Source organism: Paramisgurnus dabryanus, chromosome 24 (assembly GCF_030506205.2).
Source record: "Paramisgurnus dabryanus chromosome 24, PD_genome_1.1, whole genome shotgun sequence".
Taxonomy (NCBI): Eukaryota; Metazoa; Chordata; class Actinopteri; order Cypriniformes; family Cobitidae; genus Paramisgurnus; species Paramisgurnus dabryanus.
The window spans coordinates 9,812,027-9,826,682 of NC_133360.1; the positions used below are offsets into that span (position 1 = coordinate 9,812,027).

Sequence of the window (14,656 nt, forward strand, 5' to 3'; positions counted from 1 at the left end):
ATGATGGACAGATTGATAGATACTATGCTTTGATACATTTAATTGAGTTGGACGGATGTATGGAAGGATATTGTATATATGATGGACAGACAGGACGGCAGACAGATAGAAGTGTGTGTGTGTGTGTGTATTTAACCAAGCCCAGCTGTGATACATTTACCAGATCTTTACATCCCAAACCAGACTTGTGCTGTTTCACTTTCAATCTGGAGCCTCCATGAGAGACACATGGCGTTTTTAACATCTCGGGCCATGAAGCATGACTACTCTAAGTTAAGATTTACTGTGTTGTGATTCACATCAAAACAAAGGAATCAGGAAGATTTAGCTACGAGTCAAATAAACAACTAATCTTTCTGACTTCAATGGATCTGCAATAATATATATGTTTTGTTTACAGTCAAGACCTCAGCCTGACCTTTCCAACAACCAGATCCAGTCTAACTTCTGCTGGAACATGCTGGGAACTCATGCGAAAGGTGAAAGGGCAACCCTACCGAATGTGCCTTTTTTTCTAAATAAGCACCTTTTCTTTTTTGGGGCTGTGAGAAGCGAGTTTACGAGGTGTCTGGAATATATTACCACAGAGAAACGTAAATTGAAGACGACTTTTTAAGATTTTCAAAGTAGCGGGAGTCAAAAGGAAGGAGTCAAAAATATTTAGGATCAAGTCTTTAGCATTCAAGTATTTTTATCTTTATAAAGAGCATGCATAAAATGTGACAAAATAAATATATTAAAAATAATAATATTTATATAAAAAAATCAATTGTTAAATATGTAAACTATTGAGGCAGAATTTTGGGCCAATCTGATTTCTGTTTGGGCGGGACTACTTTAAAAATATTGGGAAAAAAAATATTAAAAACATCTTTTTTTACTAAATTTACTAAAATTTTTAGCCCATTTATTTGTCCGTTTAAAATCTATATTTTAATGTGTAACAGCCTCACAAAGAAAAAAAAAACGTTTTCTCCTTCTTATTTTACCGTTTCTCCAAGTCTGAAATGAACTCCATCCATCTCGGCCATCGAGTACAATCGTGTCGTCTTGTCTCGTCTGATCTCCACCTTCATGGTATTAGAAGAGTAGCGAGCCCACACCACCAGGTATCCCACCGGACGACTGAACATCACCCCAGCGTAGGAACATCGCAGGTGGACGCTACTTCCTACTAGTTCTGGGGTCACCACGGGTTTTGTAGTAAGCGAAGGAAGGTTTGCTTAAAACACAACAACACAAACACGGAAAAAGTTGAAAAATGTGAAAAAAATGTGAATTAAATACAAATTTAGGTTTAAATAGTACCTTTACATACGCCATTAACTTCGGTTTCACCGGGTGGGCAACCTTTAGGTGTGAACTGTGAGACAACTTAAACACAAAACCACAACAAATAAATGTAGAAACAAAGTTTTCAGTTTTTTGCGTAGTATTACATTATGGATTAAGTAACATGCTTGCTTTATTTCAAACTTGTTTTAGTCAAACAATCAATCCCAGGATGCTGTATCTTATTGTTTATATTATGACAGGTTGTGTGTAACCATTGCAGAACTTAATAGGTTAATATGTCGGTTTAAACAATACACAGTGCTGCGAAACTAAGCCCGAGTTTCATCTCCTGCCAAACTCCTTCCGATTGCTGGCATGGAAAAGTCATAAATCTGTAAAATACTGTTACATGAATTCAGTAATCTGATTTGCTTCGCCTGCAAGTCTTCAGTCACCAAACATCGACTCCAAACTATACAAATGACCCGAATGCTTTTGCGCACGGCTGATGATACGGTTATTTATAAGCTGGAGGAATAGTTTGCGAGATTGGGAAGAAAAGCATGGCCAGAGAAAGTGAAATATCGATCACGGAGTGCTGTTCAGTCCCCAATAAATGAGACAGTTTTCAGTTCACTAGGCTGTAAAACATTTACAGATGTGCTATTAATGACCCAAGAAGTCTAGTATTATTATGTTGAATTATCTCCCTAAATTTGTTCAGAATAAATTGCACTAGAAGCAGAGACTCAACTTTGTTTTTGCCACTTCATCTAAAACACAAAATATCTCAGCAAGCAATTTTGCATTTAATAGACGTCTAAAACTATCAAACACAGCCCACACGTCTAGACTAAAACAAGGCAAATTTTGGCTGACAATGAAAATTTTATAGACGTCAAGTCATAGCTCAAAATAAATAAAATAAGATAGATAAATAAATAAAACCAAAAAAAGACAGGGTTACTCATAGCTGGACTATATGGGGTCTATATACAGTAGCTAACCTAGACGGTAAAATGACGGCTATTTGTTGCTGGGTATGAGCCATAAAACACTTCAAATCAAATTTTACCGCAATTTCAAAAGATTTAAAAAAAACGTTTTCTGAGACAACCAGATATCTTATTTTTTTTAAACAATTGAGCACATTTTATCAGTATGTTAACAATTTTTAATTTTAAAACATAATTCTTACTACTGTGATGTAAGAAAATGTAACATTTTATTAAAATACGAAATATTTGTTTATTTGTGGTGGTATTTCCTGAAACAGTATTTTGTTGTAATACAGTATTACAGTATTTACCGTATTACAGTAAAAATACAGTTAATTCCGTAAAACTATATTACAGTAAAGATAATCTAATTAAAATCACCTTTGAGAATAATGGGAATTGTGAAACAAAGAATCATAAAATACAAAAAAAGTAAAGTAACGTCCACATAAATGACAGTAAATATAATTTGCTTAACTCTTTCCCTGCCATTGACGAGTTATCTCCTCAATAGGCTTTATGCCCAGCTGCACTACTTCCTGAACTTCAGCCAGCTCCTTGTTTCCTGTCTTCAATTATTGGACAAACTGATTAATCCAGGTGTGCCTGACCCAGTAGTCACAACAACAATAATCAGACACACCTGGATTAATCAGTTTGTCCAATAATGGAAGACAGGAAACAAGGACCTGGCTGAAGTTCAGGAAGTAGTGCAGCTGAAGCCTATTAAGAGAAAACGCTTCCCTGCCAATGACGAGTTTTTTAGGGTAATCCTTATTTCTGCTATTATCCACTAGGTGGCGCTCTTACACAACTTATAAAACAATTAAAAACTGTAAAAACGTTATGTATGTTTTGAAGATTGCTCTGAATCGTAATTAATTTACAAAAAGCAATTATCAATTAAAACATTTTTTTTTTCTCAAAATTTGGTATTTTTGAAGAATCCTAGACATATTTGATAGATGGTAAAAAGAGAACGAATAAATACAGGAAGATTTTTTTTAAAACAGAGGGTCTGTTTTCATTTGATGTATTGTATGTATATTAAAAGAAAAAAATCTTCTGAAAGGCATTAAACTTTGTGAAAATCAGAAAAAAACGCCGGCGGGGAAAGAGTTAATAGGCAAAAGAATACTGTAATAAAATTTTACATTTACTGTAGATCTAGCAGATGCTTTTATCCAAAATGACTTACAAATGAGAGACCAATTTTGATTTTGGCAGTGCTTGGGGGATCTGACCTAAACAGATTTTTGTGACGTGCCGAAAGCAAAAGGTATTAGCATAAAAACAGAATAGAGTAGGTTTTGGGTATGCAATCCAATGTGAGCCCCTAAGTCACATAATCGTACCTTCTGCGCAGTATCCCATGCACCCTTGCGTCGGCTGCAGGTGGTACAGCAGGAACTCTCCGCAGTTTCGGACAGAGATGGGTATCCTGAAGAGGCAGCAGTCTTTGGTGCTTCCGTGGAAAAACTGCCACGTGGCACAGGCTGAAAGTTTTTTGACCTCTCCGGGCCTGGGAAGAGGGCTTTCTTTAAGAGACAACCACACCGGAGCCTGAGTACCACAGCGGTTCATCTGCAAATACAGAGAGACAACATTTTGGCACAAAAACTATAAAAAATTACTTGATAGAAAAAAATATAAAAGTATCTATGCAAGAACCTTCTGGATAATAATAAAATAATAATAAAATAAATAAATTGTATACAATAAATAAATTGTATAAAATAAATAAATAATAATAAGTAAACAAATAATTAAATATTAATATTTCTCCTGCAAATTATTTACTTTAATATAGCACTGAAAGACATATAAGACCACCTTCTGATATAGTTTCAGTTTTGTTGCCAAATTTGGAGCCAAAATTTATGTGCACTTTTCCGGGACCCCAGTGTGAAATTTCCACTTTTTCTCCTTTTAACTACATTATGACCGAGGCTTATGGTCCCCTGTACCCTCTCACCTCAACACAGCGGGTCGGCATTTCTGCCGGTTTATTGTTTATGATGAAGCGGTACCATCCGGGTGGGAGCGTATGGTCACAGATCAGATCTTGAATTGCTGTGTGTTGTAGTTCGGTGGAGTCGAAGTCGACGCTCCGATATGCGTTTCTTAAGATCCTGTGCCCGCCTGGATAACACTCTGGAGCTGTAAAGGACCAAGGTCATTGTCAAACAAAGGCGTATTTTCATATTCATAAAGAAATTAAAACAACCTTTCGGCAAAGACAAAGAGAAGACGGCAACCACTCATGTTTAAGGTGACCTCCACTGTGGCAGACGTTTAACGTAAGCACCTTCATCCGACCCCGTTTCTTGCTTCTTACTTAAGAGTTGCAGAAATCAGAGGCCTGACCGACGATGCGAGACTCTCAAATAGAGGGATAAAAATAGATTTCACACTAAAACCTTTCTAATCCCCAGTCTTTTCTTAAGACCGCACATCTGCAACCCCTACCCTTTCACGTCCTGTATCTCACAGCTGAAGTGGGTCGTATGTCACAATCACAGCTAATTATAAGAGGTAGAGATCATCTCACGGCTTCAAGAGATACGCCTGGGGTGAACAGTACACCGGTAATCCTCTAATACTCTCAATGTAGATGCTAACAGAATATTTTGCCATGGCCTGTCTCTGTCAGTACACATGAGAAATTGAGACAAGGTGAGTAAGGATATAACATAATGAACAAAACAGACATAATCATTTGTAACTGACTAATGTGTTTCAGGTGGATACAGTTGTGTTTTATCGAGTCTCGCCTTGAATTAGTTTGAATTTTAAAATGAATGATATGTTTTCACGACAATAGTGTATTGAAAAACGCAAAGGTTTTTGAAAAACCTTTTACGTACATATGCAAATGTTGTCAAAAGGATCTGCATTTACACAAATTCGCGAAGACAATTTGCCAGGCCAGTAGATGGCGATGTTACCTGGTAAAGAAATACTACAAGCCTACGCACATATGTTTCCATCTACAGAGCGATACAAGACGGCAAAAGCTGGCGACAATACGTTGTCGTTATCAAGAACTTAGTCTTTAAACGTTTGCGTTTTCAGGACACCAAAACATTGTTGTCGTGTTTGCGGTTTGAATAATTTTTGTGTAAACGGTCCCTAAGAAAAGAAGAAAGGTTGGAGCTGATGGTGCAGGCGCACTTCCGGCGACCCAAGTTCGAATCCCGGCTTGAGGTCCTTTACCGATCCCAAACCACTTTCTCCACTTTGTACTTTACTGTCTATCAAATAAAGGCAAAAATGGCCCAATAATAACTAAATGAGTAATAAATAATAATAAATGAGCAAACAGACAAAAATACATTTTTACAAGTCAAACCACAAACCAAACTAGAGTTGTGCCGATAGACGATAGTGTCGTCTATCGATGATGGTCAGACATATTGTCGATAGTTCGTATTCATGACGATAGTTATTTTTATTATCATCATAGTTTCCTATTAACATGCACACTGAGTGCTTTTCCTCGAATGAGAGGTGGGCTTTACTTTGCGCGACAGAGCTTGTAACTTGCGCGGATTTCTTCTTGCACGCACCTGGACTTGTAATGCGCGCATATTGGACTCCTTCTCGCACGTGAACTTAAAACGTGCATGACTCGGACTCTTCGTCGCACATGAGCTTGTAATACGCGCCATTTCTTGCATTAGAGAGGTTGTTAAACGCGCAAGGGTTTAAAACCAGTGAGTGTGTTGTTCCCGCTCTCTGCCACGCAAGAAATTTCACACAGGATTAATGGCATCAGTTTTAAGAAGGTTGCGGTCGTGACAGTGTTGCCCTAAGGGGGCGTGCACACCAAAACTTTTAAACGCGGCTGGAAACGCTGAGTGCCAGCTTTCGTCAGCTGAGCGCTTTGGTAGCTTTGATACTTTAGCTGTGAGCCGGTTGGTTGCTGTAGTAATGTCCCGCCCCTTCCTCCACTGTGATTGGACGGCCGTGTAAGAACTGACATTGACGAGCGGAGCTTTTCACCCAAAGTTGAATATTTTTCACGGAGTTCAGCACTGAACGCGAAAAACCGCAGAGCGCCGGTTTTCAATTAAATTCAATTCAATTCAATTTTATTTATATAGCGCTTTTCACAATTGTTAATTGTTTCAAAGCAGCTTTACATTAATAGAAGCAGGGGAAAATGCAGAAAAATCAACAACATAATTAGCAAAATACAGTGAAATTTGCAAAATTAGCGTGGAAGAAAACTGCTAGCTGCTGACTTTTTTGAAAAACGCAGAGCTTCTTTTGGAAACAATTGAAAACATGCGCCGGCAACGGGCGTAAAAGCTTTGGTGTGCCACCCCCTTAAAGTAAATTGGCTTCTTTTTGTCCACCAATCAAGTGTCTTGTCATAAATGAGTGAAAAATGAACAAGTAAATAAATTAGTAAACTATTGCCCCCCCATGCTATTGTGTATCGGCGATCTCACACGATAGGACGATCTCAAAATGGGGCTTATCGCCCAACACTAAACCAAACACAAAATGCAACACATTCATTGAATAAACAGACATTAAATACACAAACAATGAATCAAAACAACAAACAAAACAAAAAAAAACAAAATAATAATTGAACAAAAAAACACACCTAGTAGACAAATAATTTTTTTTACATATCACATAAAAATAAAACAACGATTGAACAAATCAAATCAAAACCACAAACAAACACAAAACAATAAATGAACCAAAACAAAACCCTCAGTTCTAAGCCTTAAAGAATGAAACAATTGTGTGGCTTGTGAAGAAAAGGTGTACATACTCTCAGAAAAAAGGTACAAAAGTTGTCGCTGGGGCACTACCTTTTAAAAAGGTCCTAATATATACCATTTAGGTACCAGTATGTACCTCCAATATGTAATTTTTTTATAAGGTACTGCCCCAGTGACAACTTTTGTGCAATCTTGTACCTTTTATGTGTTTGCACATTTTGTACAACCAAGCCCCACTAACATTTTCTTCACAAAATCAAATTTCCACTCTTCGTACAAAAGAGCATGTTTTGATAAATCGCATGTAAGTCGTCAAAATCAAAGTGAAGACGAATGACCTATGACCGGGATGGGACGGAGCAGAAACTCTTTTTTTTTTAATCCTGTCTGCTTAACAAAAAGACGACAAGGGTGGACTCGCAGGACTTTCCGCCCCACTGGAGCTCTGATGAGATCATGTCTCGACTGGTTCACAGACCATAGTGCATTGCTCTTTCCCGCGTAATTCGGGGGTCATTACTCTTTAATTACGGCGGCAGCGTATTACTTTTAGGGGCGTAATGGGGCGAGATGAAGATAAAGACATTTAAGCGATCATTTAATAAATTCTTAATAGTGGCTCGGTGGGGCCTAATTCCAGGGGACGTCTCTCTGGGGGAGGTAATGATGTTTCAAGGTGGCCGCAATAAAGATAAGATTAAAGTTTAATGCAAACACACAATGTAGAAGCTAACCAAGACATCATTTTCTTTTGCAAAATTGCAGTTTTATAGTTTTCATGTCCTTGCTATGTGGGTCAAAATGTGATTTGAAGGTTTTCTAACATGTTTTTATAAAGTATGTGGTTGCTTTTGGTGCCGAACTACAAGTCTTTAGATATGTCTCAGGTTCCAGGTTGTGAATTTCGTGGGACTAGAACAGGAGAACAGAAGCTGAGATGTTTTGCCCAAGGGTCGTATATTACCTGCCAGACAGCAAGCCGCGTTTGATCTCTATCTGCTTTTGCAGGGGTGACAACCACAGTCGTATCGCTCTCGCACGTAAGGTCAGAGGTTTCACAAACACTAGTGTTTTAAGTCGTCAGACAGGGCGCTTGGATAGGGCAGGACAGGGTAAACAACTGAGATTGCCCGGCTAATTTGTTGACTTAGAGATGGGTTCAGACAATCTCACACCAAAGGATTCCTCAGCAGGACGGTGTTGGATTAAATACAAAGACTGTCCACTTTCAACAGTTAATCTTTTTAAAACCACACCTGAACAATACAAATATTATTTTTTATTTTCTACTGTCATTATTTACTCAACCCCAATTTTTTTTATCAACAATGGACCATTTACACGACACGGTTTTCAACTAAAAACTGCCAGGATTTCAGGTGCATCCTCTGTGGTTCACATTGGTCCACCGTGTACATAATCAAGATTATTTCAGGAAAGCAAACATTACATTTCATAGTAAAAATGAAACTACAATAATTATATGTCTTAAAGCTCGGATAGGTAATGTTTGAGAGCTAGCAAAATTAGAAAATGGCACCTCTTCTAAGCTACACCCCCTCTCGTTAGCACTCCGTCCAAAGCTACGCCCCCACAAACATGAACGCGCATCCACAGTCGGAGTCAGCTGCAGGTCACAGGAAAACCGAGTATTTCAACACATTATAGGCATCAACCAAACGACTTCATGTCTCATTCACCTGTAACTCAACTGATTTACACCGACAGAGAATCTAATGTTAGCATTGGGCTAATACTAGCTACAAAAATAGCTACGTTGCCTAACGTAACATCATGGAAATAACAAATCCCCCGAAGCAAAACAAATTATTACCTGTTCAGCAGAAAGACCGCAACCTCGGCATCGCTTTTCAGGCCCTTCAGCTCCCTCAGTTGTCTCCACCGTTCAAATGCTCCACCGATGTTTACGCGAGTTTGTCCTCTGGCTTTATCCAGTACCTGTTTAGTTGCAGCCTTTTCTGCCTCAGATTTTCTTTTTCTAGGTTTTTTATTAGGGCGAGCAGTTACCAGCAAAGCTGGCAGTGGTAGTTTTGGCTGCTTTTTATCTTCCATTGTGCCGGTGCCGCAAACTCCTGCTTACTCGGTGTAGTGTTCAGGGTGACGATGACGTGATTAGTGCACGCAGGGCAGCGCGCGCAGTGGGGCTGGGCCACGAGACATGAAGGCATCTGATTGGTTCTTTACACACGCACCGAATGGCAGTGATTGGTCGGAGTTTTTACTGTCCTGCAGCTGCTACAGAGGTCTGATTGTTTTCATTCCGTTTTCTGAACACATAATGTATTGACTACTCTCAGGATAGAAGGACCATTTCACCCAGTATAATAAAAAATGTATCTGAACAGGATTACCTATGCTAGCTTTAAGAGAAATAAATGTTAAAGGTATTGCGGAGGATTTTCTTTTTCCGGGTGGATCATCAAGACTATTGATCCTCCTAGTTGTCAATCAGGAGTGTTGTGCAATTGCATTTTTTTAAAAAGTGAAGGCGGTTCTTTTCTAAAATTCAAGAAAATCCACTGCTATACCTTTAACTTTATAATTTTTTCAAATGAAATGTGAGAACTTTGATGACGTACGTGGTCGACAAATGTGACTCTTCGACGCACCCGAAATCCTGGCCAGGACGTGTCCGGGAAAAATGGCACCTATGATCACCAAACAGGTTTCAAAGTACAAAACGTTACTGTACTACTATCATCTCTGTGTTATCGACAAAAACGTGACCATGGTGACGTCATGTGCATGCGCATTATCTGCTCAGACATTGTGTGGCATCGCCAACTACTGGCCTGGCATGCATAATACAGCTTTTTAATCGTTTGGGGATATGTAAATGGGGATCGTTTTAACAACTTTGTTGTTGGTATGCAAAAAGGTAAAGAAGTGGTAGATAGTAGTAGACAGTATAAAGGAGCATTATAGTGAAATAGAAAAACAGCACAAAGTTTTGAGGTAATAGGAGGGCAAATAATAAATGACTCATTTTTTATGTGTGTTTTTGCTGAACGAACATTGTTAGTCATGAGTCAATCCACAAAAAAAAAGGAATGCCTTAGTGTGTTTGTCTTGTTTTCTAGTATTTCATTGGAATGACAAAAACTGTACACTATTGCCAAAGCATTTACTGGGCATGGGGCGGGGGTCCCGGACCTCCTATAAGCATTGAGGGACCCCATATAAATCACAAAAATATAAATTGGGGGGTCCCCTGGTTTTTATTAAAATTAAAACAAAACATGAATTTTTAAATTCTTGTGCTTCGCTGTCACAAAGCGATGCTGTCCATTTTTTGTCCCACTTTCGCAAAAATAAATCAATCCAAAAGATTTCTGTCTGAAATAAATGTAAACTCTCAAAAAATGTTGATCCAGGATCACATCTTACTTTGTGAAATTATGACAATATTTAACATAATTCGAACATTGTATCCAATATATTTACTTGAGAAGCAAGATTTAAGAGATAACAATTTAGGATTTCAACCGCATTTAATAAACTTCATTCAAGTACATTTTCGGCACCCCACTGGCAAATAGTTTTACTTGTTTTAGGCATAAACTTATTTATAGTATTTACTTCCAGAGTATTTTTTTCTTACACTGAGAGTCAAAGGGTACCATCAATTGTGTGCTTTCAGATATTTATCAAAATAAGACAATTCGAAAATTAAAATGACACGAGGGTGAATAAATAATAACTTAATTTTGTATTTTATTTTTGTGATAAAAATACCCTATGTCATTTTGCTTATCAAGTAAATGTATTTTAATTTAAGAATTTTTTGCGATATGTTTACTGGAAATAAAGTAAAAAAAAACTAAGCAAGACATTCATTTTCACAGTGTAAAATGCTGTCTTGTTATATGCGGTCAAAATATTTAAACTTCAGATGCTTTCATCGGCTGGAATCAAATAAGCATCTAAGTGGTGGAAGCAGAACAAAAAAGCACAACTATTCACTGTAACCGATTTAGTGGTTTCGCAAAAGTTGTGCGTTTTACAAGTTCATGTAACATGTGCATGTATGAGAAAAAGAGAGAGGGGGGCTGAACAAGGAATGGGGGGGGGGTAAGGCTGGTAAATTCTCAGAGTTATCTGTTGTGACAGGCAGCCTCTCAGCTGGATGTGGAGCTGATTACACAGCAGGAGAGGAACCACAAGAGATATTCACACGTTACCTTTCCAGCCCCAGAGAGAGAGACAGAGAGATGACAGACCAAGATAGAGAGAGTGTTGTAGCATGTATGTAATATAATTGAGCTTAGTAAATTGTTCTTCATATTAAAGTGAAACACAAGCTTTGCACCTTCGCTGTTTTAAACACACTCATTCATTTCCTCTCTTCCATCTGCCAGAACTTCACCCAAACCCTGTGGACCTACTAATGTCTTTTTCCTCTCTCTCTCTCGTGTCAGGCAAAGCTTATGACATGTGACATTGTGTGATCCAACACACAGCTGTCAGACTTTTAATAAATGGAGACATCAACAGATAATTCACTCAAGATAAATTATATGACATGGACCTTTGAGTGAACGATCACAGCAGTTCAGCTGACAGTGTGTTGACTCTTACAATATGTGACTTTTGTCCACATATGTACAACTTTTTAATAAAACTTTTTAACTTTACCCTAAAATGAACAGTTAATGATAACATACATCGCTATCTGTGCCAATAATGGCAACAAATCCTACAACAAATTCTACAATCTTTTTTCATACACTGGAAATACACTATGAGGGGTAAGCTGTCACAATGGGAACCTGACATATCAATTAATTCATAAAAAATGTATTTCATGAATGAACAATAACTCTGAATCTGCATTATTATTTCTTGAAATGTATAGCCTATAACATAATCAATAATATTAATGACGGATAATGTTTGTTTTATATGAATGTTATTATATACAGTAATGTATTATAATGTTAGGATGAGTTACCAATGCTTTGCCAATGTCTACCCTCTCCGAACAAAATTATATCGTTGCAATATCAAGGCCAAGGGTTAAACATAATCCTTTATTGCATTTAAACATACCTTTAACTTCTAATCACAATAAGGTACTGGCTGGGGAAAAGAACAGTGAAGATATCACAGCTTTAATCAGATTGACCTCACAATCACAACACTGACATTCCCAAGACAACAATTACTGCCACCCCTGGGGCTAACAGACACCTACTCACTGCTCTAATGACTGCTGCAAAAACATCTCTACAAAGAGAGAGAGAGAGAGAGAGAGAGAGAGAGAGAGAGAGAGAGAGAGAGAGAGAGAGAGAGAGAGAGAGAGGGGGGGGGCAGCGCGCAGTCTCTCTATTTGGTGCGCAAACTGAGGTTAGATTTTACGCAGTTTAATCTGAACCCCTGAACCACTTTTCAATTCATTAAAAGCAGCTGTTAAATCCCCTCTAAGCAGCAACAAAGAAGCGGGATATTGAACAGCATGAAAACAGTTATGAAAAATAATAAAAGTAATGTCTGAAGCACGTTTATCTCAATTCAGTCACTGCGCACCCAATATTACGCAATATAGGCTACTTTTTACTATACTGTTTTTAACTATGCAATATTTTAAAACTACTTTCAATCACTGTTAAATACACCAAAATAAACAACGCACACAACATAATGCGTTTTCACTGTCTTTACTTCTTGAGCATAATTGCTTTCCTTTTTAGGTTTGAACCGTTTGCACAAATGTTGAATTCGCAAACGCGTAAACTCTTTAAAAACAGGCAATTTATATAATTAATATCCGCCCAGCACTGCGTTTGCTCGTGTTATGTACGCGGCTACGCGCGCAAAAGTTGCTGGTGAAACGCGTGACTTACCCAGTTGCGCGAGTAACTTCACAGGTAGTAAAAACACGCAAATGTAAGACTTTAGAAACACACTCCGGTCCATCTTTAAATCTCACTGCTGCGCTGGTTTCCACGGGCTTCCCATCTGAAAGTTTTGGACAGTTTGGTTACAAAGAAAAGGAGTGATTCAACACGTTGCCATTTTTTCCACTAAAGTTTAGTTGTGCACAACATAATTTCACCTCGTATGTGTACAGACAACTGTCTCGAGGAGAGAAGGGGGCTGACAAAGACCCTCAATTACCCGGAGAGGAGGTGGACACTTGAGTCTCCAGACGCCACGGTAAAGTAAAACAAAACCACTGACAAATAAGAAGTAGATAGATAGATAGATAGATAGATAGATAGATAGATAGATAGATAGATAGATAGATAGATAGATAGATAGATAGATAGATAGATAGATAGATAGATAGATAGATAGATAGATAGATAGATAGATAGATAGATGATAGATAGATGGTCTAAGTTAATACATTTTATTATTGAATTTTCTGACATCTTAATTAATTTGTATGATAAAAAATTGGTACATGTTACCTTGATACAGGACTTTTATAGTGTAGTCCAAAAAACAATGTAATTAAATATATTGCATCACAAATCTGTGGGAAACAACATCTGACAATAGCAAACCATAGCAAACACAGGCATGTTAATACTGTAATGCAAACATGGCACATGACACCAATTAAGAAAGGAATTCACAAAGACAGAAGACAACCTTCATAATAAAAGTCTCTATATAAAAACATAAAAACAAAACAAGCCTTCAGTTAACCCAAAATGTAAAATGATCTTCTTATGTGAATAAGTTTGTTACGGTATCCTCATATCAGTCCAGACAAATATTAATTTCCCTTAAAGACAAAATAAAAGTCCTCGTAAAAGCAATTAATCCATAAGATTTCAAATGTATACCTAATTCCACTGCTTTGGATAAAAGCATACCAAATGCAAAAATTAAATCTTGTTTTCTGAAAATATCTGTCACTCTTCTTTTTGTCTCAACCCTTCTGATGTCCCATAACACACAATCGAGCTCTGCCTCTCTGGGCTTATTTTCAAACCATATCCTTGGCAGGCCAACTGGGATAACCCTCCTAAAACCTTGGCACAGAGCGATATGGATGCCACCTGGAAGATGGTGAGAGAGCTGTGCTGTCTAAGGCTGAATTTAGAATTGTTTTATCCTCTACTAATGCCTTCAGTCTGGGCAGGGGCTGCTGTCGAGGTCTCTGTCATGAATTGGCTTTGGTCAAGGTCTTTGGGTCTCGATTTATCTCAAGCTTTTGGATTACAGTTCAAACCTCGTGCCAGAGGAAGAGCCTTTGGACTGGACAGGAAAAAAACATCTCCATTCTTCTACAGACTTGATGTGAAAGGATTTTTCACTAAGCTCTAGATTTTAATAAAGTTCACAGAAGTTTAAATCAAAAATCGATGCCATGTTCTGAAATCCTATGGTAGCCACAAAGTTGATGGTACCCACTGACTTCCATAGTAGGACATAGTAGAAAAACAAATACGATGGGTACCATCAACTGTGTGCTTAAAATAATTTATTAAAACAGAATAAAGAAACTCGTACATGATTAAAACGACATAAGGGTGAATAAATCATGACTGAATTTTCATTTTTGGGTGAACTATCCCTTTAAAGACGTGGCTTCCCAAACGAGGGTTTGTGAACCCCTGGTGGTTTGTGAGGGAATTGCAGGGAGTTCGTGAGATAATGTGAAACAAT

At 37.8% G+C, this 14,656-nt stretch overlaps 1 protein-coding gene across 1 annotated transcript in view; it reads right to left on the bottom strand.

Annotated features, from left to right (window-relative positions):
* LOC135726627 (von Willebrand factor D and EGF domain-containing protein) overlaps positions 1–13,092 on the bottom strand; it is an 83,445-nt gene extending 70,353 nt beyond the window's left edge. Inside the window, exons 1-5 of the mRNA XM_065244652.1 lie at positions 12,880–13,092; positions 4,249–4,433; positions 3,629–3,857; positions 1,309–1,374; positions 990–1,222 (exon numbers count right to left, since the gene is read on the bottom strand). Of these exons, the coding sequence (XP_065100724.1) occupies positions 990–1,222; positions 1,309–1,374; positions 3,629–3,857; positions 4,249–4,433; positions 12,880–12,952 (786 nt within the window). The 5' untranslated portion in view covers positions 12,953–13,092. The remainder of the gene's footprint in view (positions 1–989; positions 1,223–1,308; positions 1,375–3,628; positions 3,858–4,248; positions 4,434–12,879) is intronic.
* Positions 13,093–14,656: the final 1,564 nt, after the last annotated feature.